This window comes from Lissotriton vulgaris, chromosome 1_1 (genome assembly GCF_964263255.1).
Source record: "Lissotriton vulgaris chromosome 1_1, aLisVul1.2, whole genome shotgun sequence".
Lineage (NCBI taxonomy): Eukaryota > Metazoa > Chordata > Amphibia > Caudata > Salamandridae > Lissotriton > Lissotriton vulgaris.
The window spans coordinates 2,144,813,446-2,144,840,727 of record NC_141685.1 but is presented as its reverse complement, the minus strand read 5'-3'; the positions used below and the strand labels follow the sequence as shown (position 1 = coordinate 2,144,840,727).

The 27,282-nt window shown below is 42.4% G+C and overlaps 1 protein-coding gene across 1 annotated transcript in view; it reads right to left on the bottom strand.

Annotated features, from left to right (window-relative positions):
• The window catches only part of LOC147751738 (patatin-like phospholipase domain-containing protein 2), a 223,660-nt gene that overhangs the window by 30,051 nt on the left and 166,327 nt on the right, over positions 1-27,282 (bottom strand). The window contains exon 7 of the mRNA XM_086934023.1: positions 20,954-21,086. Coding sequence (XP_086790149.1) covers positions 20,954-21,086 — 133 coding nt within the window. The remainder of the gene's footprint in view (positions 1-20,953; positions 21,087-27,282) is intronic.

Genomic DNA, 27,282 nt, shown 5'->3' with positions numbered 1-27,282 from the left:
CCTTTTTTCTGTAGGTTGAGGGCCATTTTGCAAATCTTGCACTGTCTTTCTTTTGAGACAAAGGCTTTGGTGAGCTGAGTGTCTAATGTCGCTCCCAGAAATGTTATTCTCTGTGATGGAACAAGGTGGGATTTTCTGAAATTGACTGTAAGTCCCAGGGACTGAAATAGTGAGAAGCATTTCTGGACATGCATTGTAGTTGTCTTTGAAGAACTGGCCTTGATAAGGCAGTCGTCCAAATATGGGAAAATCTGAATGCCTTTTAGGCGAAGATGTGCCACTACTGGTGCCAACATCTTTGTAAATACTCGAGGCGCTGACCGAAGTCCAAACGGAAGAACTTTGAACTGAAAGTCCCTGCCAGCCACTCTGAATCTTAGAAATTTTCTGTGCCTGGGGAGAATAGGCACATGAAAATAGGCATCCTGAAGGTCCAGGGAGGCCATATGGTCGTTTTGGGACAAAAGCTGAAGGATTTCTTGGAGTGTTATCATTCGAAAGGATATCTTTGAGATATTTGTTGAGGGAGCGTAGATCGAGGATGGGACGCCATTCCCCTGTCTTTTTCAGAATGAGGAAGAATCTGGAGTAGAAGCCTCTTCCTCTCTGCAACTGATGAACAGTCTCGATTGCGCCTTGTCGAATCATAATATTGATTTGGGAAAGAAGCTCCTTGATGCGAGCTGGTGGAGGACCTTTTGGAGGCGAATTTGGGGGAACTTTGATAAAGTCTAAAGCGTGACCTCTGGTTACAACATCCAGAACCCACTTGTCTGTTGTAATCTTTGACCAATTTAATGAGAAATGGGATATTTTTCCTCCAACTCTTGATGGTATAGTTGTCAGAGGTGCTGACAGGTGACTGTTCTCATTGCCTCTTAGCAGAATCTTTCACTCGGTAGGAAGATCTTCTTTAGCCTTGTGAATAGTTGCTTCGTTGTCCGTATGATTGCTGCCTATACGGCTGGTATCGCTGGTTACCTTGTGAGGACTGGTAAGAACGTTGCTGGGAAAAAACCCCTCTATTTGAATAGGAACCCCGTCCTCTGGCGCCACGAAAGGACGATCTACGAAACTGCAGCGTTCCTAAAGATTTTGCCGTGTCTATCTTTTTTATTGGCTTGCAGGGCTTCATCGATATGTTGTCCAAAAAGATACTCCCCATCATACGGCATGTCCATGATCTTTGCTTGAACTTCCTGTCTGAACGCAGTTTATTTCAGCCAACCTTGTCTCCTTAGTACAGCTGCTCCTGCCAGCTGTCTAAAACCTGTGGACGCGACATCCACTGCGTCGATCATTTCTGCCGAGACGCACTCACCCTCATGAAGCACTTTTATTGCTTCCGATCTTTCCGGCTCTGGCAACTTCTCCAAAAACGGAGACATGTCTGACCACATCTGTCTTTCGTATTTCGCCAAGATTGCTAGCGAATTTGCTGTTCTGACGGTAGTCGCAGCCATCGTGGACACCTTTTTTCCAATAGAGTCAAGGCGCCTTCCATCCTTATCCGGTGGAGCATTGACCTGTGAGGCCGGCATTTTAGATCTATTTTGTGCCGCCTGAACAACCACAGATTCTATCTTTGCCTGTCCAACAAGGCATGCAGGAGATGCCTTGGGTGCCTTGTATTTTTTCTCCAGCCGTGGTATGACTGCAGGTAAAGAGTTTGGCGTAGACATGATTTTCAAGCCTTCTTTCCAAATAAAGTCAATTATTGGGATCGTTCTTACTTGTTTGTGTGGTTGATCCTTAAAATCATATAAAAAACACTCTTGCTGTGCAACCTCCATAGCAATCTTAAATCTTTTTGTGGCTCTATCCATGACCAGGTGAAAACGTCCAATGTCAACAGGCGGTGAGTCCGCTGTTTGAGGAGCAGTTGGTGATGGGGTCTGTGCCTGCGGTAGTAATCACTCAGCATATATTGTAGATTATTAAGAAGATCTAATGGCATTTGTGCCATTGGTGTCGGTGCAGATGTTTGACTCCTTTGTGCTGCAACAAACTGTTCTTCCTCCTGATCTTCCTCTTGTGTCTTGATGAACAATTCTGAAGGACTTCTTTCTGATGATGGCAATTTCAGAGTAGCCAGGTCTTGATCTACATCATCTTCTGAATATAGTAATTGGTCAGGTAACTTTAATGGTGAAAGAGGCTGTAATGTAGAGCCTCTTCTTTGTAGTAATGATGCTCCTGACGACTGAGAAGTGTCATAAGCAGTATGCGAAGTAGCGGACCACACCTGTATATCTGTACACGATGATAAAAGTGGCGTCGACGGACCCATCGTCGACGGTATCGTCAACGGAGACTTGACCTGCGTCGTCGACGGAGCCATCAGTGATAAGGTAGTTTTCGTCGACGATGAAGTCGTCGACGATTGTATATTTGCCGTTGACGGAAGATCCTTAGTCGACGGTGCAGTCTTCGACTACGATGAACTTTTCGTCGACAGCAAAGCTGTCTTAGTCGACGAGGGATCTGTCGACGGAGAGATCTTCGTCGACGGGCTTAGCTTCCTCGACAATGTACTCGTCGACGGAATTATTTTCTTCGTCGACGACGAAGAAACGTCGATGCTCGATGGTTGGATGGTAGTCGACGAGATGGGTCTTATTGACACAAACACCCTCGTCGGCGAAGACGTCGACGTCATTATCACGTGTGGCTTCGGAGACGAGAAAGTAACAGTCGACGTAGATGAAATACTGTAGACAGGACCTGTCGACGGAGCCACCGTCGACGAGGAGTCCGTCGTCGAGGTTAGATTCTGAGGTGATTTTTTGTCTGAGTGTCCTTTAGATGACACAGACTTTGCAGACTTTCTCGGGGCGATTTTAATCCAGAAGTGGAAGGTGGAGAAGCCTTTTTCTTGGAAGAAGAGGAAGGCAAGTCAGAAACCTTGACTTTTTTCTGCATCTTAGCCCCAGGAGACGAAATCTTTTCCTCAGTCTCTCTTTCTCGATGACAGAGGAAATAGAAGCCACACTTCCTACCTCAGAAAGGGCATCATCCTTCCCTTTTAATTTCTGCAACCACAGCAGCAAACGACCTTCCCTGTCTCTGAGGGTCTTCTGTGGAAAAGTCCTGCAGATTTTACAGTCTTCCACCTCATGTTCAGGGTATAGACAATATATACACTTCTTGTGGGGATCTTCTTTAAAAAGCCCAAGCTTTTCACAAGAGTCACAAGCTCTAAAGAGAGACTTTGAAGACATTCCAATTCTGAAGAAACACTGGTAAAGTTGAGAAGTACTGAGCAGAGGTCAGGGAGACTCCCTTTCACATGACGTGCGGTAGAAAATCTGAGAGCCCGAGCCTCTGGGGAGAACATTCTGGTGGGTGCTAGCGCCCGATTGGCTGTAGTTTGGACTATACAAAATGACTGGGATAGTCATAGATGTGGAAGCTTTTTCTACTGTAGCTGTTGCTACTTTACTTCCTGGTTTGTTTTTTATTGGTATTTACTACATATTTATGGCATATTATTGCTTTTTTATGTACCGTGGGACTCCCACTCCGACGACGGGGAATGATTCAGGCATGTGAATCTATGAAAGACACCCCTAATACTGGAGAACCCTATTTCCTGGAAAGAGGCAGTAGTGGTACCAATATATAAGAAAGGTAGTAGGCATGACCCTGTGTGCTACAGGCCCATTAATTTCTTGAATTGATGCTACAAGCAAGGTCCCTGGGAGAGTAATCCCTGCTCGCCTGGAATTGTGGGCCAATGATACTGGTCTAATTGTCCCTACTCAATACTGTTTTAGGAAGGGAAAGGGGACAAGTGAATGGTGTCTTTAACCTCTCTTTAGTCATGGGTAAGTACATGAAGGCCAGGGGAGGTTCGATCCACCTGGCCTTTATGGACTTATCCAATGCATTTGACACAGTGAGTCAGGGTAAGTTATGGACACTTATGGAGAAAATGGGCTTTGAGGAAGCGCTTATTACCCTGTTACGCAGGCTGCATGCGTCAACCACTGTCTCTATTCGTTACGGCCCAGGAGGAGAGAATACCAGGCCTATTGCCTCAACAGAGGGGGTTTGTCAGTGCTGTATCCAGGCTCCTTTTTTATTTTTATTTTATATACAAATTGGGTGGAGAAATTTTTACTAGACCAGCACCTGGATTATCCCGGTATAGGAGAGCAGTTGGTCCCCTTATTGTCATATGCCGATGACACGGTCTTGATGGCCTTAACGGTCAATAGCCTTCAAAAAGTGTTGATTACTTTCACTGACTTTTGGGTTTGGACCTGAAAGCAAATTTTAGTAAATCGTTTGTCATGTTATGTTGCCCCAAGCAGACTATAACGCAAACATTTGTGGTAAATGAAAAGATAATTGACAAGGTACCCAATTTCACATACCTGGGTAATGTTTTTAACAACAAATTTAATTGGGACCATTTGATGGGAGCCAGGGCCCAACATACTAGTAGAATTATAGATTGCTGTTCCGTTTGGCGTCCAAATTGGGACATACGCCAGTGGCAGAAATGCTGACTTTACATAAATCAAAAGGTCTCTGTTGCAACATATGGGGCCGGAGTATGGGGTCACCAAAAAAGCAGCCAGATACTAATTTTAGATTACAATTAGCTCTCCTACAAAATTTTGTCACTCTGAAGTGGGTCTAGACTATGTCAGAGATAGAATAAATATTCCCCTATTAATCGTATGGGTAACGGTATGGAATTCGGAGAATTTACTATTTTCAAGAGCGATCATTAGAGACTGTATGAGTTTGGAAAAGTCCCTGTCTATCCCCTGGCTTTGTTATGTCAAGAATACCTTTTATGGGATCGACTTGGGACACTACTACGAAAATCCTGATGGTATTCAACCTAATATGAAATCAATCCTAAAAAAATGCATATTATAATGAAATAAGTACCTCAGACCGGGAAAATTGTGCTCTTACCGATGGACCGTTACTTCATCAGCAATTTTATTTGTCTTTTACTATTCAAACACAAGCTCGTTTCCTTTTGACTAGGTGTTGTCTTAGCATTTTGCACTTTCTTGTGGCTTTTCCCCAAATAGGCAAGTTGGTGTGAGAGACGGACTCACTGCCCTTGTTATAACCTAACCCAACAAAGTACTATGCACTTTATGCTGTTTTGCACACTTTAAAAAGACATTAGGGCACGTTTTCTTAAGCCTCTTTAAAGGAAATTCGCCCCTGTTCTTATCAAGAAGGTTCTAATTATCTACGATCTTTGTCCACTACTGTAATTTGTAGTGCTGTGCTCAACTTCATTAGAACTGCATTGTCAATTAGTAAAAGGTATAAATGGTTACTGGATAATTAACTTGACGGAACGTTGTGTTTTATCAAAAAATTGTTTTAAAAACTGAGAACTTTGGCATGAACTCACCCCAATTTTTGTGTAGAAGATTTTTTTAAAACAATATTATTAAATATTTTTATGTATGTATTGAACACTTATGATTCATGTGAATTGAATAAAGTTATTTGAACTGAACTGTAGCTGTGTTTTTGTTTTTCGTAGGCTGTGTTTTCACTTTTAACACTTCATGTCACAACAGTTACTTCTTTATCACTCATTTTCCTATTGTACGACAGTCCTTTTTCAAAAACGAAATATACAAAAGAAAAATACATGCTTTTCCAAAAAACTGTGGTGTGCCGGTTCTAAAAAGTAATTCCCATCGTTAAATCACTGTATAACTATTGTATGTCTACAGGTAATGGATTGGAGGCTTTTTTTGAAAAGATCATTTGCTAGGGACCCAACCTTGCTGGCCCCTGATTTGCACTTTGAAGCCTCTTGTCAGCTGGCCTGGCAAAAGCCATTCTCCTGTGTCTCTTGGAGGAGTTAAGGTACCCATTAGCTGAACCCGGTCTATTCCATCTATGCCGAATCATGAAATGGATAGCAGTGTAAATGCGTTCCAGGTTAAGGTTAGGCAAAACAAAAAAGCTATACATTTTGCTGAACTCAGGGTCATCTGAAAGCCTGCCTGGAGCCCTTCAAATGGCATGCAGAATAAACGTTAGATTCTCCATATTTTGTTATTGCACGTGCTAGGAAATACACCAGCTTCCAATTGGCACCAAGGGACTTAACTCCTTTATGTAAAGCCATAGTGATCTCGCTTTGGTTAAGAACAGTAGCTACCATGAATGACTGACAGAAAAGGTTGTCACACAGACTGGTTTATTCAGAACAATCTTGCGTTTGGTTGCCAGTCCTTTTCACTGCAGGGAGGGTGGCGCCTATGCCAGAATTCTGGGTTGCTATTCTTTTTTAGTTATTGTACCTCAAACATCGGAGGAATTATATTGAAATATCAAACCCTGCACTGCTGGTTTCAGCAGGAATTAGGATACATTAACCTATGCCTAGCCAGAGCCTCACGTCTCATCTGAATCCTCTCTCCTCGCTGAGATTTGTGTCAGGGTCACACTGAGGCACTGGGGATTTGAGGCAGAGAAACTGAAAGAATCTCTGCTACAGATACAAGAACCAGAGGAAGCTATATTTCTGGAGTCAGCAGGATTTAGAAAAGGGGGTACAAGCAGTTGTCACTCGGTGAAAACTAGAAAATATCCATTCTAGGAGGCTTGTATGTTGCCAATTGAGGAAGAAGCTGTGGTTGCCAGTTAGAGACTGTCAGGAATCAAGGTTCCTCTGATATCTTCCTGTATCCTTAGCCACGTGGGGACAGAGGAGGTGGAGGCAAAGGCAACGGAGGAAATGGAGGCGCAGAAGAGTACTAGGCTGATTCTTGGGTGACAACGCTGGATACCAATGCAGAGGCTGAGGGTTAAAAGTCAGAAGAGGCAGCAATAACCATTAAGGCAAATCAGACATACTTGCTTTTGGAAGTCTTTGATTTGTATCAAATATCGAGTTCTTTAAAGATGCAAATATTTCTTGGGGAACATTCACCATAGGCAGCTGCGGACCATCGTGCTACTTGTCATGTGTTAAATGAGAAGGTTCAGCCTGGTGCCTATTATTTAAGTTCCTGTAATTAGAAGCTGCCTGACTCTTTCCTTGAATTATCCTCATACTATTTTGCGAAATAAGCCCCTAAATCTGACTTGGAGGCACATCTTGAGAGCTTCACAATCTTGCGCTCCAGATGACAAGTACTGTAATGATTTCTCTGGAGAAAGGGTTGCAATTGGAACTGGTGAAACTACTAGAAAATTCAAAGGCACCATCAATAAAATTGATGAAATAATAAAGAGCAGATGACAAAAGTGGCAAACAGTGTTCCATGGAGCCACCAATGATGAGATGGATGACGCAACTGACGGACAACCAACTACACCACCCATAAAAATGGGTATCAAACTACAAGAACTGAGGAAGCAGTTGACGGTAGAGCCGGCACCTGGCCAGAATCTCATACAACTTATGAAGGAATAGACACGTTAGCAACAGAAGGGTGGCTTTCTGGGGGCAGTATGCAGATAAGATGGGGTGTGGCCTTTAAGGATCAATGGGACTAGGGTAACTGAACAAAATAAAAAAATTAAATTAGAGCCCCAATAGGCCATAAAGTAAAAAAAAATTCCATCATTGATGGGTGGATATGTTTTACATCAATGATGTTTATTAACCATAAACTACCATGATTATTTGCATCACTGATATAACAGATAAAAAACAATTTATCACTAAATTGAAGCAGATCGTGAGATTAAAATCCTTGTAAATTTAAACCATAACCTTACCGCCCCTCCCAAAATAAATAAACCGAAGACGTACTAAGTAATAATTCAACATAGTTAAAATTTAGTGGAATCAAATCAATGAATACTTAAATATGTTTGGCACCGAGAATAAAATGTGGATGCCACCATTGATAAATGGCCCATATCAAGTATGGTAATCTATTTCAACATTTGGGTCCGAATCGGTCAAAACAGTTTTCACTTTTTGAAGTGAACTGGTCTATTAACAGCTGACTGAACTTTACTCATCGAGTCAAACAACGAAACCGCGATAGCTATTATCTAAGGTTATTTATGTTTTCACTTTTTGCCAGGAATTCGTTTCCATGGAGAAATGCTTTGTTTTATGGTATTAATTATGAAAACTACTACCCTTCTGAGGTCATTCATACGATGTAGATACCTTTTCTCCGAATATTTCTTTTATTTCTCCCTGTATTATCCGGACTCTCTTTCTATTTATTTAGTAAAACCTAATATACCAGACAAGTCCAATTTCTATGTGTAGGGTTGAAAACAGGAGATTAAAGACCGTAATCAAAAAGCAATAGAGCAAACAGTCAACAATATCTTGATTGGGGACGAAATACAAGAGCAGACCAGTTCTGAAGCTGTGCGCGTGACCAGATGTCTTCGCCTTGAGAGCAGGGTCGAAGGGTCTCTTCTCCGCATTAGACATCAGAGTGGAATAAGTCTTAGATACTTGAATAAAATGCATCAGCTTACCGTGCCTGGGGAAGGCATGGTGCTGCAGATTTACATTGCTCCTATAAAGGCAAGTGCCAAATGTCTGTCCGCTCACATCTTTTAAGGAAGCTTAAACAGATGTCACAAGACCTGCGATTGTGGTCCTGATGAAGACATGCTATAGCGAGTGCATGCTGGCCATCTAAGTCAGTACCTCCAAACATTTTCACTTCTGTGAACTCTCGATAATAATTACTGGAACGCGGGGAAACCCAGTGAAATCACTATTGAAAACAAGGACCCCCACTGAGTCATTATTTAATGCTGGGGACCCAAGCCCAAGAATTTTCAAAGGGTTGAACTGCAAAACAATACACACAAAAATGAGGATTCATCAACAAATACACAAAAGATGAAATGTTCTTTAATTCACATTAAAAAATATTATTTAAAAAAAATAAAATCAACATTTTAATGGGAAGGTTGGAGCGTTACTAAATTCAACTGAAGTCACTGATCCATACGATATTCTTCTCAGCCATCACTGATGTTGCTGGGTTACAGAACACAGTGGAAAAACTGCCCAAATTCAAAAGAAAAGCCTTTCTTTACAAAAGATAACTAGATCAAAGGATTTCCTACAGTGGTTTACGGTGAAAAATCTAGTTTTGAGTCTCTGATGGGTAGTAGATAGCTGCCTATCCCTCAGACTGGCCAAAAAAAGGTAAAATAACCAGGTGGATAGGATGTGTGGTCTAAGGCCATTTTCTTAATACTTATCACTTCTGTACAGTGCTCTATTGCTTTGGAGCTTAGGCCTAAATGCACATAAATGCACCTTAATATGAACAGTAGACAAAAAGACCGAACCAAGTTAAGCTCATTATACATATTGTAGCTTGTATTAGCATGAACAAATACCCCAAAAGTAGTGACTCTAAGCTCAGAAATGCTGGTCATGCTATATTGCATACTGAGAAACCCGACCACTGGACTTCTTGCAGCATCTAGTACTAAAGCAGCTTAGAAACCGCCTGCTGTTGCAATCTGGCCCATTAACCTGTCAATTGGTGCCAATGTCCTCTACCACACTGTGGACATACTGGGGGTGAATTACCCCAATGCACAGTGGGAAGCTTAACTCCTCCAGAAAACCCCAACAAATCTAAAATGCGTTTAGCACTGCATTGAAAAAAGCAGGCATTACAGGTGATCTAAAACATAAAAACAAAGAGCAGATGTTGGACTAGTCTTCTTATAACCTGAATCACTGAAGCACACTCATCTAGATGCCTTATAGGGACAGAAAGCAATACAGTAATATTAGCCTCAAAAAAGTTAAACAGATCTGCTACTTCACCCTAATAAATGAAAGCGCTCTTGCATCATCGTTCCAGATTCCTGATTTCCACAACAACATAGAAGAGAATGAGGCAATTGCTACCTTGGTATTCACTCCAACATTAAACTTGAAATTATATTTACAGCCTAAATTTGAAAAGTGACTACTCATGCTAAAGAAAATGCACTTACCGTCGGTAACAATATTTCCAGTGGATACATAATATTCCAGAAGATTACTTACCTTATGACTATCCTTCCAGGTGTCAGACTAGCTCAGGAAACATTTCTCCACCAATAGCTCTCCAGCGCCACTAGGTGGTGCAATGTAGCTTCAGCCGCATATCCACCAGCCTGACATGACACTGAAGTATATTAGGCACCAACCAGCAAGCTGCGTCACTTCCTGATAGTTTTTCCATGCACCATGGAGGTGTGTAAAGGAACCAAGAAAGCATCAATGACTGCAAACAATCGCTTTTAACATATTTGCATACCTTGGGATCTTATTATTTTGTATGGCACTAATTCATCAGGGGACGAAGAGCAGTGAAGAATCTGCATAACGACGCATCAAACAAAAATAGTTACTAAAGGTAAATAACTTTTATATTGACTTATATTCCCGCAGGTTTCGCACCCTATGGCACAAAGAAATACCTCCTCTGGAAGTGGGACGTAGTTGTGCCAGTTAACAAAAAAAAAAGTCGTGCAACCCTGTGAGCGTTGACTTTGAGGCAGTAATGTTCAGCTAAAGTATGCAAGGATTGCCACAAGGCAACCTGACAGATGTCAGCCACCAGAACACTTCTGGTGAGAGTCGTAGAAGTAGGCATGGCAATAGTGGAATGAGCACAGCTTCTGTTCTGTCTGGAGAAACCCACAAAGAGCCGATCATCTACTTTGTTCTGTTGAGTGTGGTCGATGTAATAAGACCATAAACACTTGGGATACAGTCTCTGCAACTGCTCCTCCTCCCCCCACTTGATTGAGCAAACTGAGAAAGACTTAAGTTCTACCCCCATGCCAGCTGAAGTTACAGCCACAAACAATACTGTGTCGAGTAAAACGACAAACTAGCACATGTACATCAGGTCGAATACCATTAGGCAAGTCACGACAAGATCCAAATTCCATTAAGCAACAATGAATGGAGTGGGAGCTAATTAGGTAGACCTATAGGTGTATATGCCTCCAGTGGTGGCCGGAAAAAAAGATGACTGCTTAGGAAGGCACATGAAGGCAGACAGGCCAGCCAAATAGTATTTAACTGTAACCACTGGCATCCTCTCTTGTGCAAGAAACTGAGGAAATCCAAAGATGTCAGGAAAGGTACGATTTAAAAGCGTGTAGGCCTACCAGCTTGCATCCTCGAACACATTTGTTTTAGTGACCTGCAGAAATGCATTTCATAGAGGGTCTTCCGGCAGCACAGATGATATCCACAACTTCAGCTAGAAGGAAAAAGTGGTTTTGCGGATACTGACCAAGCTCATGTGTACAACCACGGTATTTGGTAATCCAGGTGGAGGGCCACCGATTGTGGGAGCAGAAGAGGGTCCCAAATGCTGAGTTGCAAAAGATGTACCATATCCTCCTTGCCCAATCCAGGTCAATCAGAATCAGCTGTGCTCAATCTTCCCACACCTTCCGCAAGATTTGACAGAAGCCGAGCAAGCGAAAACAGAGTAGGGCCGGACACCACCTGAACCTGTAGGGTTAGGTAATACATTAATAGGGAAGTGCATTGCAAAAATAAATGAATAAGGATACTTCCTGCTCTGGGTTGTGCAGAAAGGATCTATGTATGAAAGCCCCACTCTGGAGATCACCTCTTTTTACTCCTGGGTTTTGTTTCCACAGGGAGAAGAAACAGTGTTCTCACATTAAGGGAACCTGCAAGATGAGTTAAGGAAACTGTAAGATGAGCTACTACCAGGCATATTCTCCATCGCTATGTCTACTGCAACATGCAAATCGCATTTTACAACACGGTCCATGACCTCGGAACACCTTGTCTGCAGATATAATGGATGGTGGTGGTGGTGTTAAAGGTGGCGGTGTCTGACAGAACCTGACTGGAGCTCCCCAAGATAGAAGGGAGAAATGCTTTCATGGTAAGGCAAACTACCAATAGACCTAGCACATTTACTTGCAGATTCTCCAACACGAATAAAAGTATGGCAATGGCATGTTTCCCAGATGGGCACCCTTGCTCTCCAAGGTGGCTGTGACTAAGGCAGTCTGCATATGAAAGGATAACCTACCACAAGGTTGGAGGGACTAATCCACCTACGAGCCAGGTGCTCTTGATGCTGGAGCCACCGTTTTCTCAGGTACCACTGACTGGCCCTCATCTGTCATGTGGTAAGCGACAGTGTCAGGATGGATGAGGCCACAAAGATGTAAGACATGCAGAACAAGGAGCACTGTGATTCAGAAACCTCTGCATAATTTCTTGAAGTCTTTACTTCATGAAGGTTGTCCAGTGCAGCTCCTATGAAGATTAACGTTTGTATTGGGAGTGGAGTGGGACTTTTGGACGGTGATATTAAATCCTAAATTGTGGAGCAAAGTCAATATGCACTGAAGGGTTTTCACGACCAGTGCAGAGGATTCCACTTTTACCAGCTAGTTGTCCAAGTCTAGAAATACATGGACTCCTCACCATTGCAGTCAAGCCATCACAATCACAAGCATTTTTTAAGACACGTTGCAGCTGTCAGCCCAAATATCAAGTCCATCAACTGATGATTGGGGCAGGGAGAATTGGAAGATAAAATGATAACATGGTGTCTTGGAGATTTAGGGTTGCCAACCCATCTCCCACATTCAGGCCCAGCATGACTTGGATTTGACAGGGTTGTGTCCTTGCCCCCTTCCTTTTTACTCTCTACACAAATGGCCTAGAAGAAACCATGTTGGAGGGGTGCCAGGCCCTAACCCAAATCCAAAATCGTCCGATACCCGCTCTCCTTTACACAGACGACGCAGTGATCATTGCCCGCACTCCCCTTGAACTTCAACGCTCACTAAACCGATATAACTCATTCATGTCAAACCTAGACTTAAAAATTAATATTAAAAAAACCTTTACTATGAATTCTGGCCCAAAGCTTAGAAAAGGGAGAGACATCTATATAAACAACTCTAGGGTGGAGAATACACCTACTTATCCCTATCTTGGAGTTTTAATAGACGAGAAAGGTACCTGGAGAAAAGCTATAGAGGCCAGAAAATTTCTGTTTTTAAAGTCAACTATGGCCCTAGTAAATTTCACCCAGAGACTAGGAAAAAGACCCCCGGAGGAGATGATCCGCATCTATCAGGCAAAATGTACTAGCACTGCCATTTACGGAGCTGGGGCTACGTACAGGCGGAATCCCTTCAAAAAGTGGAGAACAGCTTTTTGAGGTTTCTCCTCGCTGTTCCCCAGGGTACTTCAACCTTCAGTTGCCACCTAGCATTAGGTTTGCCCTATCTTACTGACATCATAAAGATGCAACCAATTCTGCTATGGCACCGTCTTTGGACATCATCGAAGTTAGTTCTCACTCAATGTCTCTTAAAGGACTGTCTTTTACTTTCAAGGAAAACGTTAAAAAAATCAATGTTTATGCCACTTAGTGGATCTTCGTCTGGCATCAGAAGCCAATTAAATCTTGGCGCAGCACTCTTTGTTGATCCAAACCTCCTTGGTGATTCAGCCATATTTAACCTGGAATTTAAGTAGCTATGACAGACTTTTGTTCACCCGGTTTAGGTTCAACATCTTTTATCGACTTGTTAGTTTTCCAACTGTAAATGACTGGTCAAGGCTGTTATCTTTATGTCCCTGTGATGGTGTTTTTCCCGAATCTCTCTTGCATTTGACCCTTTTTTGTAAATTTACATTGAACCTAGTAAGCGTTGGTTAGTCCCAATTTAAAAAAGATTGGGGCTATGCCAATGCCGTCCTGCTCTCATGGCTCTCCAACATCTGGATTCCGATTTTTTAGCCATACATATTTGCTAGGTTTTTAAAATGTTGTATTCGCCACAGAAGTAATTTATAATTGAATATCGATGCACTTTAATCTTCTCTTTGAATATTCTTTTAATGTAAATTTTTGAAAGCCAAGCTACTTTGTAAACCTATTTTGTTTTTAAAAATTCATGCATCACTACTGATAAGTGTATTAATATGATATGTATATACTTTTATGGTTTTCTCCTAATTGAACCCAACTAAAGTAAATTCTGATTCTCTGACTTGGATTAGGGACAATTGTGTCAATATCTTGATCTTGCCCTGCTGAACAAACAAGTTTAGAAGGCAGAGATCCAGAATAGTTCTTAGACGTCCATCCTTTTTGGATTTCTAGAAATAAAGGACAACATCTTATGCCTCCTTCATCCAGAGGCATCCGGTCCGTGATCCCTTTATTCAGCAGGAAGAGGACTTCCACTTCAAAAATCGGAGCGCAAGCCAGAGAGCACATCCCAAAACGAAAGGACCACCAGTGGTGAAGACAGAGTGCCAGAGATTCAGACTTTTCGGCCACAGAGTCGTTTTTTTCTAATATTTGGAGGTGCTGGGAAAGACTTGAGTTTAGGCTATTTGCCTCTAGAATGCTGAGCCGGAACAAAGATGCTTCCATGCTGCTATGGTACACAAAAGTGAGCAACCCAATATACCCTTGAGGGTTTGGGCAATAGATATGTTATGGTAATTGAACCTTCAAGGGTTTTAATTGTCTTAATGTTTCGAATATTATTTTAAATATCTACAATTGTACGACCTGATATATTTGATGCCGTTAATGCACAACAACTGTGACAAATGTCTTTTTAAGTTAATTTCTGTTTGTCACTGAACAGTGATCTTTTTGAGACAAAAGAGAGCAAGAGAAAGGGTGTATATGAAAGAGTATTTGGATTTAATATTTGTTACAAGGGTACATGATAGATAAACAATGTTGTAAGAGAACATACAAATAAATTGATCTATAAAAATTCTCTATACAACAATTGCAAAAGCTTTTCTACCTATTTACAATTTAATTTATTATCCGGTAGAAAAAGAAATCGTCGACGTTTCGGTCTCTATTCTTGCGTTTCCGAGACCATCCTCAGGACATAAAAAATCATATCTTGGGAGACACTCAATCACGAAAATTCTGAATATGGTGGTAATGTGCGACACAGCATAAATCAAAATGATTGTATGTCTCTTAGTAGAATAACCTGTTTGAAGTCCTTATTCGCCTGACTTCATAGATGTATTGAAAAGGAATTGGGCAGATAAGATATCTAAAAAAATTGGTGAAAATCTCCTATCGTATTATTCTGGCGTTTGTAGTTACAACGTTGAGTCTATTGCAGTCAGCTCTCAACAACTGAAATTAATTTGCTGCAGCCCGTCACTTCCAAGTCAGTTCAGGATCCGACTTGGAAGTGACGGGCTGCAGCAAATTAATTTCAGTTGTTGAGAGCTGACTGCGATAGACTCAACGTTGTAACTACAAACGCCAGAATAATACGATAGGAGATTTTCACCAATTTTTTTAGATATCTTATCTGCCCAATTCCTTTTCAATACATCTATGAAGTCAGGCGAATAAGGACTTCAAACAGGTTATTCTACTAAGAGACATACAATCATTTTGATTTATGCTATGTCGCACATTACCACCATATTCAGAATTTTCGTGATTGAGGGTCTCCCAAGATATGATTTTTTATGTCCTGAAAATGGTCTCGGAAACGCAAGAATAGAGACCGAAACGTCGACGATTGCTTTTTCTACCGGATAATAAATTAGATTGTAAATAGGTAGAAAAGCTTTTGCAATTGTTGTATAGTGAATTTTTATAGATCAATTTATTTGTATGTTCTCTTACAACATTGTTTATCTATCATGTACCCTTGTAACAAATATTAAATCCAAATACTCTTTCATATACACCCTTTCTCTTGCTCTCTTTTGTCTCAAAAAGATCACTGTTCAGTGACAAACAGAAATTAACTTAAAAAGACATTTGTCACAGTTGTTGTGCATTAACGGCATCAAATATATCAGGTCGTACAATTGTAGATATTTAAAATAATATTCGAAACATTAAGACAATTAAAACCCTTCCATGCTGCTATGACAGGTTCTAAATGTCCCTCATTAAATGAAAGCAAAGGCTCTGTCATTGATGAGGCCTGCTGGCTCTGCGTGAAAATGTTGAGTTTACCACTACAGAAAGTCAATTTTAAGGCATCTGCTGCTTTTCTTACCGCAGTGGTACATGAAGAGGATTCCTCTGAAGAACCCCAAGGGAAGAAGGGACGTCCCAGTTCACATGCATTTCGTGAATCAAGGTATAAATTAGGATCAGTATTATAAGGGGGTGGTGGGGTTGGTTAGTTATCCTCAGAGTTATCTTCTGTGAAGCCATAGTCCTTATCTGGCTTTGCCTGGCAGTGGAGGAGGAGCCATACAATTCATCTATCTAGGAGAATTTGAGCTCTATGAAGGAGTTTCGTCCATGGTTCATCATCAATCATGTCTTTAGGTCTTCTAGAGCTGAAGGAAGCTCCAAATGGGAGACAGGGTCTTACTAGGTTTCTTTTTTCCTAGGTGCCAGAGCCCATGGAGGTGCAGTGTGGAGATCGGAGCCACAGGAGTAACAAAGCCTTCAGGACTGTGCTCACATTTAGGGAGTGAGCCAGAATATACTGGAGCTATCTTGAACAAGTCCAGCACAATAAGCCAGAAGGATTCGACCTGTGTATGGTAGGCAATGAAGCAGGAAACAGCTGTCTCATCTTTTTGAAAGGCAGGATTTTCTCGGATGAGGGACAGTCAGTGTCAGGAATAGTGCTCAGACTCAAAATGGTCCCAAAAGCAGGACTGGTTCGTTCAGGAAATATGATTTTTCCTTCCTATGGCACTTTTTTGTATTTTTTATGGGACGACCTGATCAGACATTGTTCCCAGAGGGGAGACTAACCTGAAGGAGATTGCTATGACATATCCCTTGAGGGTCTTAGCGTCCCACTGCTTATTGCTTTCGGGGTGCATGAAAGCGCAAGAATCACAGGCCTGAACATTACATACAGATGTCTAATGAATCTGGGAAATACTTTCCTGCAGGGTTTTTGGAGAAGACATTTGGCCTAGTTGCTCTCAAAATGCTAAAGAATGTTTCTGGCGAATCATGGAGAGAACTTTGGATCTGTGTTAATATTTCATGGAAGAAAAAACATTGAAGGCAGCGGGCTAGGTGGCACCTAATATATTCAGATGTTTTTATTGTTGGTAAACAGAGTAGAGGTGGAAATGCGTTCTAGACCAGTATGATTGATACATAGAAGGATAATCATAAGAGGAAGAACCTGTGGGAAGTGGAATCCATCACAAACTACAACTTTGAATTAAGGCAAGAGTGGTAGAATTAGGACTATTTCTCAAAATAACTAGTCAGAGGAACTAACTTGGGAACCCCGAGTAATATGGAATACTCTCTGATGTCAGCCTAGTACAGCTGCTCTTACTGAGAAATTTACACCGGTTTGTCAGGAACCTCAACTTGGGAGGCAGTATCTCCGCACTGAAGCATAATGGACGTAAATTATGGACTCTTGAGGTCAATGATGGTCAAATACTTTAGGTCACCCCCTAGTGAGATTACCACTGAAACAACGTTGCGATCAGAAAAAAAGTTCTTCCCCCTTTATGCCAAGGGATCAGAGGTATAACAAGGTTGTACTGGGTGTCAAAGCAAGCATTGAAATGTGGCCTCAGTCCCAGTTAAGTAGAAAATAATTAGAATTGGGGTGCAGGGAGTCCCTCAAGCCTGTTGTCCTTGGTGCCCCTGCAATTGCACTACTAATGATAGCTATGCCCCGGCATGATGTAATCACTGCATGGAGAGACCCCAGCTGATGTGAAACCCACATCCAAAAATCAACTGGTGGGGAGCGGTTTCGCTCAACTGGGCAAAGGACTGAGGGGAAATACATGCTGTGACATGCAGCTGGATGTAAAGAATTATGGAGGTGCGCAGCCCGTGAGGGCCACAAGTTATCCTGCCACCAAGGCTTTGGCTTTTTATGTGGTCTTAAGGTTTCACTCCGGGCGCCCCAATCACGGTCATCTGAAGTAATGAGAAAAATATCCACTTCACATCTCAGTAAAAGCAATTTTGCAACTAGAGCACTGCTTTTGAAAGACATGAATCCTTCAAGAACAAATCAGAGTTCCTACATCTGCTATGGAGTCCCACATGCCAAACATGCTGGAAAGCCTCAGAAAACATTCCCCTCACACAAAAAATGTGGAGTTAAATTCAGTCAAAATGAAAAAAGTGTTGGATGATACAAAACAAAGAAATAAAGCAATCCTAAAGTGAGAGAAACTTTATAAAGTAAGCACCAAATTCAGCTATCTGCCCTGGCGTACTGCTGTTTAGTTATGGTATGCAACTGTGCCAACACCACCCCTCAGGTGGAAGAGGGAGGTGAAGCACGACCCCAGGCTCTGGCCATCTTGAAGGTTGGGAGCCCTGCCCAATCACAGCTAGGTTCCTGCCCCCTCCCACAGGAGAGGAGCAGACTAGGGGGTGTACCCACCCCAGCACAGGGACCTATTGGTCCCTGCCCTTGTCCTACCGGTAACACCCCTAAATTCAGTATTTAGGGGCTCTCTGAACCTTTCTTCCTCAGATCCAGATATGAAAAGAAGAAAGAAGATCGAAAAGAAGACCCGCCGTGCAGCTGCTAACCGGACGACACCCACTGACTTGGCCCCAGCCCTACTGGCCTGTCGACCCTGGAACCTGCTCCTGCTAAATCCCGGCGACTCCTGCACACAGCAACCTTGGACAACCTGGAGGACCTGCCTGCCTTGACCCTCTAACAGACTGGGACTCCCATGAGCAGAGGCTCTGCTCCAATAGTAACACCCCTGCTGCCAGCTCCGAATCCAGCCCACTCTGCACCCGCCAAGCTCGGCCTGTGCCCGAGTGATCCAAGACCATGAGGACGTCGCCCCAGCGTCAGGGACCCGAAGTCCAGTGCCCAAAGACCCTCCTCGATGACCCAGACGATGCCTGTAGCCCCAGAACCCGGGCCCTACCGACCGCAACCAGACGAGGGTAAGATTCCCGACACCCATAGACACCCCTGCACCTGGCGTACCATGGCTGACTGTGCCCTCCTTCTCCAAGATCCCAAGTTGCCTCTCAAAGTGGTAGTGGCACCTGAAGAATCTCCGTCCCAGAGTCTGCAGCCTTTGTTCCCTTTTTACCTTTTCCACTGAACAACATTGGGCGCCCGACAGCTCAAATGCACCCTGCACCCAGCCGCCCGAGTGCCGCTGGAAGTGCATCTACTACCCTACTCTACTTCCCCACTTGCCCCGAGTAAGTGACCAGGAGCTCAGCTCCCACAGCCGCGTGGCCTGCTTGCTTGCAGCCACCAACCGAAGGCCCCCTCCCCTCCATTGGATAACATTGGGCCTAACTACCTCTGCACCCGGCTGCCCCTGTGCCTCTGAGGGTGTACCAACTGTACCTACCTGACCCTGGGTGGCCCCGGAGTCTATGCCAGAACCTTAACTTCACTAGTCGAGTACTTACCTGGAAACCGAGAAATCACTACCTGCCCTAGGATAACACTGACTGGTTTGACTCTAAAAATCTTGCGAAGTTTTGAAACTCTAAAATATTCCTATAAAATCAGCCGAATACCGAATTCCGAAGTACTCACCTGTGATCACGAGAGAAGCCAGTACTGTACCTTGTAACCCAGTACTGAACCACAAAAGTAATCCTAACCGGGTTTACTAGTAACCTGAATTTTCTCCATAGGAATCCATTGTCTGCTTTTCTGTGAAATTTCTTGTCTACTTTTGAAAACTTGAAATATTCCTTAGAAATCGTACCAACTACTGAAACGTAATTACTTACCTGTCTTAAGTAGAGATCCCAGTGTTGGACCTAGGAGCCCAGTACTGGATTACAAAAGTAACAAGAACGTACTTTACCTGTAACCTGAATTTTCTCCCATTGGATAACATTGCTAGATTTTCACTGAAAAGTTTCTAATCATTGCAATAACCAAAACGTTTTTACTAAACTGTTTTCAGCTTAGACCTCAGGACTGAATCTAGGATCCAGTCCTGGAATTACAAAAGTAATCTGCAAAGTGATCAACTGCATTTTTGTAGAAAAACCCATTGAGCTCAATGTTAAATTGTGTTTAGAAGTGTGTTGCCTACTGGAACCCCTGTACCTGTTGTGTTCACAAAGTTATTTTCTTTCTGCAAAGTAGTTACCTGAGATCACTCATAATTGAGAAAAGTAAATTTTGATACCTGTTGGTTCTAAAAACAAAACAACTATATCTTTGGATATAAAAACAATTGGCCTGGAGTTCAGTCCTTGAGTGCGTGAAACCTTTTGCCGACTGACAAACGCTTTACATTGTCCTCTGGTACTGACCTACTACTCGACCAAGCTACCACTTTTGAGTGTAAGGTCAGACCTGACTTTAACCTCGGTTATACCTCTGGGGTTTGTGGTCCCAATACACACTGTACCTTACTTTGGTCCAGTATATATAGAGCCACTTTCTCACAGAGGGTCCCCTAAGAAATTAGGAATTCCTTAGTTTCCCCCCAGGCATTCAGTCTACAATCAGCAGATATCAGTTTGAAAATAAAAACATCTGTGGAATCTCCAATTTCCGATGTGGTTAGTTAAATGCTCCTACCAGCCTCAGTGGAATTAAGAGACTACTTGTAATGAGGGCCTAAGCTATAAGGCAGGCATCAACCAGGAACCACTGTAAGGTGAATGCCATTTACAGGTAAGGAACTAACGTACACTTAGCTGTGTTTTACTTTAAAACACCTACAATCCATAAATGGGCCGTTATTGTGCACATGAGTATGAGGCTGAAACTACTATGCTCCAAAATGGTGTTCCACGAGTTCATAGGCAACATGCTCCGGCTGAAATTTTGGCTGACACATCCACAAGAGAAAATTGAATTTATCATGAGAGGAAGTGCATGCAAATTAAAAGAAATTATTAGTTAACTACTAAATTGAGTTTTAAGAGGGTAGAAAATCTTTTTAAAAGTGTGTTTTATGTTAGCGTAAAGGAAGCACAATGGTAAAGCAGTATATAACTTGCACACAGAAGTGGCACTTCATTGGGAAAAGTCTCACCTTAAGGCAACAGAATATGCAGATTCCACAGGAAGCGTGTATGGCATAATCATATACGATGCCACACGCATAGGCAAAAGGTTAGTGAGCTGACCATAGAGTCCACCCTGTTCTTCGCATGCTTCCTGTAAAGCTGAAGCATAAAAGAAAAATACACTTTAGCGCATATACTCGTGTCAATGGTGTATTTCATACTGCTTCGTGCAAAGAACCTCCTGTAGAGATTTGCTCTGCTCATGAACTTGCTAAGTCACTTTTCTGTTCAATTATATGTCTGTATATGATCTCTTCTTTTGGAGTTCATTTATGAACAAGCACATACAGCATACCCACCTACCCCTACGCCATCTTTAGTGTTATCAAGAAGCACAATTAAACATAAAAAAGAGAATTGTTTGCGATTGTGTGATTGCGAAGGCTATACTGAAATCCCCAGAAAAAGATCTGTTCAAAGTTTTGTTGTCCAAGAAAAACACATCGACTCCTAAAAATGATGGGCATATGCTTGCAATTCAGAAACAAAATGGAACATACCAGGAAAAAGCCATCTTACCATGGTATTGTACATAGTGTATCATTGTTTAAAAGTTCCAACATTGATGCCACATTTAGAAGCAAGGTATTCCCCATTTTGGAGCAAAAATATCTTTCCATGATGGCAACCCATAAGCATTGCACTGGGTGGCTATCTTTGAATTCTAAAGTTCATAATGTATCACCATTGTTCCGCTCCAAGGTGGCCAACATGATGTTTCACAAAATGGTGTCCATCTTGCAACTGTAAAAACAACAAGCATTTGCAATTCAATAGGTCTCGCATTGGTGAAAGTTAGAGGTACTGGCGATGTAAATAGCAAGGTTTCCTACTTATGTTTTTTTTCTGCATTGTAGTGGTTGTGGGTATGCATGAGCCGTTTTAGGTCGAGGACCGAAGGCTGCGCTTGCGCAGTCTCCGGGAGGAGATTTAATGATTTTGAGTATGGGGGCTTGAACCCGCCTCTCCTCTATTGGCTGGCTTCCTAAACAAAGTTTTATGAATGCTACCGGTCACTGTAGCAACACTGTGGACTGTGCAATATGGTCACCAATGGACCCTCGTGATACCTAGACAAAATAAACTTGGTGTATCAAAGATAGAAAACGTAAACAAAGTTGTACTTGTAAATGTATATCTTTACAGGCAATTGTTAGCAAACAGAACGCAAGTAATTTGGTACATAGCTAACATTTTTACATGTACATTCAAAAAAACCTTTAGTGTCATAAGAATATGACTTCAATATAATACATGTGTGTAAATACAATCACATATTAACCCCTTCGATGCTCATGACGAGCTCAGCTCGTCATGAGGCACGGTTGAGCTATGCTGATGACGAGCTCAGCTCGTCATGAGGCACGGTTGAGCTGTGCTGATGACGAGCTCAGCTCGTCATGAACAATGGGTTTACAGATAGCCCAGCACCGGGGAGGAAAACCTCTAGCAGCCAAGGTGTTAACAAGAATTCTTGTTGCGGCCCGATGCATTTCGGGACAGAAGTGTCCCTTCCTCAGGGGCCAATCTGTAAAGAAAAAGATAATACGTGTTTAACTGATGGAGCTGCGCTATTGCAGCAGACACTCACAGAAGGAAAAGTGAAAAAGACAATGCCGCTGGACTTGGTGTGATCCCACAAGGAAAAGACTGGTCAAAAGCAAGGAGGAAACGAGAAAAACCGACAGTTCCCAAGAAAAACCCACTGGTGCAAAAAGTGTGATAACGGTGATACCAATAAATTAAACACATTATGAAATTGCCAACAATGTGATAACAGGTGATGACAGGAAGTGCAAAGCTTAGGGTGATCAGAACCATGATCGTGTGACATGAAAAATACCTGGCATTACTGAAAAACGGGGTTCTGAAACGAAAAAACACTAACTATAAGAGCTATAGGTAAATGTTGATAAATCATGGTGCACAGAGGTTAAATGATGCACCCACCTACAAACTATAACGCACTGCCAGTAAAGCTGTAGAATCTCCAAAGCTGGAAAATAGCCTCTAGGGGATGCTGAAATATATAAATATAACGAGCCTGTCAGGCAAATGTACTGTAGATATTAAGGCTAATAAACACGAAACGTGGGTTCATAAACTCACCAGATTTAGACGGACCATCGACCAGTCAAACCACAGGCACAACATCACTACTAGAAAAACCAGGCGAGGAGAAAGAAAAAGGCGGACGGTCGTTGCGCAGCGGCAAGACCGTAATCTAGTGATGAACATTTCCTCAAAACAACTAGACCCACAACAACTTGCGATTTTAAATTGCGGGATGTCTTTTGTACCTACCAGTACCACTACTCCTTTGCAGGTTCAGGCTGAGACATTCAAATTCATGCGGGTACTTAGGTTGCGTCACTTTTTCACTAATGTGGTTCCACCTGAACCTCAAGGCCTTGAGCCACCTGTACGTCCTTTTAAATCGAAAAGCACGTTCATTCCACCGGTTTCTCATAAAACGTTGGACACATTTGAGACGTTGGTGCACAATGACATTCAAAAATTATGTTTCCACTTAAAAAAAACATGACAATCTTGAGAAGCATGAACGTAATATGATCACTGCACTAGCTAATGACTCTAGTTTAACCATGCAACCAGCTGACAAAGGTGGTGCCCTTGCAGTTATGGACACCCAGTATAAGGATTTTCATTTACAACTCTTTGTGCAGAATTGGAGGACCTACTTGAAGGACAACACATTTTTTACAAAAATTGACTATGCTAGACATTGACCCCGAGGCGTCAATCTTGCTATGTACCATAGATGTGACAGCCCTCTACACCTCGATCCCCCACGCAGTAGGTTTGGAGGCGGTTGAATGGGCATTATTGCAGACTGACAGTATTGACATGGAGAAAATATTCATTCTTCAACTTCTCAAATTTTGTTTGCATAACAGTTCCTTCCAATGAAAGAAACAGTTTTACATTCAATTAACAGGTACCTCAATGGGCTTTTCTGGGGCCCCGGCGTATGCTAATATCTATATGTCGCAATATGAGTTTGAAAATATTACCAATCAAACATGGTGGGAAAAAATTCTCCTTTACTGCAGGTACATCGATGATATTTTTCTGTTATGGCAGGGTACTGAGCAGACTGACTGACATGATCAATACCTTGAATTATCTGAACCCGCAAGTACGCTTGACTTACAACATACAGACTGATTCTATCCACTATTTGGATGTTCAGGTTCAAAAGACGAACCAGAATAAATTTCATACAGCAGTATACTCCAAACCAACTGACCGCAAAAGTACCCTCTTACATTCCAGTTTCCACCCGAGGGGTTTAATCAAGAACCTACCATATTCTCAATTTATCAGAATACGTAGGATTTGTTCTGACCCTCTTGTTTGCCAGACCAAGATGCAGGAATACTCTCAGAAATTCCTAACTCAGGGTTACCCTGAACACACGGTACAAGAGTGTTTGCGTAAATCATTGTTGCAATCTCGTGTAGATTTATTACAGCCATCTGAGAGAGAGTCTAGCAAGCGTATGGTTTATGTCTTTAAATACTCTACTGTTTCATTGGCTGTCAAAAAGATTATTGTGAAACGTTGGGATCTACTACAGACAGAGGAAGATTTTCATGGAATATTCAAATACAGACCTTTGTTTGCCTATACCAAAGGGAATAACTTGCGTACATTATTGGCTAGACCAAAGAAAACTGAGCAAATTCAGCTCTTTAGAGGCACCAAACGATGCAATAATTGTACACACTGCAATAACGTGACTGTTGGTAACATTCTAACACACCGCACATCTGGTAAAAAATCTCATCTTAAGCACTCCACGGATTGTAATTCGGTCAATGTTATTTATTGCATCAAGTGTCCTTGCGGCAAAGCTTACATTGATTGATTGATTGATTGAATAAAATTTATATCGCGCAGACAATAACCCGAAGGCATCAAGGCGCCTAACAATGCATATCAAAATATATGAGCCTGACACCATTACAAGTAAGCCTGCACAAAGATGTGTCTTCAGAGCACTTCTGAATGCCTGAAGAGTGGGTAGGGATCTTAGTTCCAGTGGGAGGGCATTCCACCACTTGGGTGGAAAAAGCCCTGCCACCCCATTTAGCTCTTCTAGAGTGAGGGACTGACAGGAGAAGTCTACTAGAGGAACTTAAGTCCCTAGAAGGAGTGTAACGGGACAGAATAGATCCTACACCCGTGGAACTATTTTTTGCAAGAGCCCTGTAGGTCATGCATAGGGTCTTGAAACGGATACGGTCCTCAACAGGGAGCCAGTGTAAAAGCTTTCTGGCCGCTGTAGCTGAGGCACGTTTGGGGAGGTCTAGCACAAACCTGGCTGCGGCGTTCTGGACTACCTGCAAGCGCTGCAGTAGACTTTTATTCAGTCCAGTGTACAGCGCATTGCAGTAGTCCAGACGCGAACCAATGAGGGCAACTGCAAGTTTTCTTGCCTGCAGTGGTAGATAATGCCTTATCTTCTTCAGGATGTGGATGATGCCCCAGCAGGTGGAGATGGTTCTACTAACCTGTTTGCCTAGGTTGAGGGCAGGATCGATCATGACCCCAAGGTTTTTCGCGGAAGAGGTAGGGGTGGGGCAGGCTCCTAATGAGTCTGGCCACCAAGAAGATGACCATACGTCATCTTTTCCACCAAACACCATCACCTCCGTCTTCTCTCAATTCAGTTTCAATGAATTGTGAATCATCCATTGTCCGACTGCCTCCTAGCAAGATCTAAAGTTGGAGGCAGTCGGGGCACCTGACTGGGAGAGAGAGACGAGGATCTGGGTGTCATCCGCATAGGATACTATCTCCATCCCATAAGATCTAATAAGCCTGGCAAGTGGGGTCACGTAGATGTTAAATAGGGTCGGACTAAGGGCCGACCCCTGAGGGACCCCACATTGCACAGGCAGGGATGGAGATAGATATTCCCCCAACTTCACTCTTTGCACTCGATGACTGAGGAAAGAAGTGAGTAGGTCTAAGGCTGAACGCTGAACCCCGACCTCCCTCAGCCGAGCTGTCAGCACTGAGGGAGAGAGGGTATCGAAGGCCGCTGTCAGATCCAGAAGGATCAGGAGGGTGGTAAGACTTCATGTAAGCTTAAAGTTCGTATTACTGAACATAAAAGCCGAATACGTACCAAAAGTACCACATCAAGTTTGGCGACACACTGGGATCCCAATTGAGAGTACAAATTGTTGAACAAATAATATCTAGACCAAGTCTAGATATGAATAGATTGTTACTCCAGAGAGTGGTCTATTGGATTCAGATTTTGGGGACAATGCACCCGATAGGTCTCAATTATCGTCTTGACATGATACGTTTCCTGTAATGCTTGTAACATAATATGACAATGATCATTGGTTTGTGATCTCTTGAGCTTTGGACTCTTCATATGATGTAACACCTTATGACCATAAGGACTGTGTAACTTCAAGGAATATGTGTGCTTAATATGCTTTGTTACTTGTACATGCAGTTCTTTATTTTTTGGGGGATTGACATTGTCTGGTCATCACATAATCATTATTGGATTCACATTCTTATTATCATTATGGGAGAGGCTTATTTTTGTGTAACATCTACCTGCTCACTATTCTTTTCTATTTTTTTCATATATCATTATGTCACACTCTTTGTGCACCTCTTGGCTTTCGGCATTCGACATGACCATTCCCAATTTTTTATAATTGTTTATTCATTTTTTCTCCCCCGAGTTGCGTCAGATTCTTTGTATTGGGCACACATTTTTTATTTTTTATCTCCATCTTGTTCAGTTTCCATTCCCTTGGACCCACTTTTTTTTGGAGGCTCTTCAATACCCCATCTTGCGTTCATTTCTCATTTCCGTCTCACCCCTACTTGGTGGTTGCCACTTAACCCCCATTAGTTCACTGCAGTGCATTTTTCACCGTCCCCACGATCATTTGCGTCTATTTAACCATCTCAAGATGGTGGCCACCGTATCCAGCGTCAGTCCGCTCTCTATATCCATTACCGAGAGGAGGGATCAGTGTTCACATTTGTGTAGCGTTGATCTCGAGAGACAGAATACCCTGGCAGGATTACCAAATGAAAACATTGATCCATACAAGTTATTGATGGGAATCCATAATGGGTTTTGACTAACAATTACTGGTGGCCCCTTTTTTGGCGATCTCGTTTGTTGTTTACATCTGTTAGCCACTTCTTTATCTTGATGTACTTTTCAAGACATGAAGGTATTTTGAAAGTGATTACAAGCTATCAATACTTAGTATTACCAATAACAAAT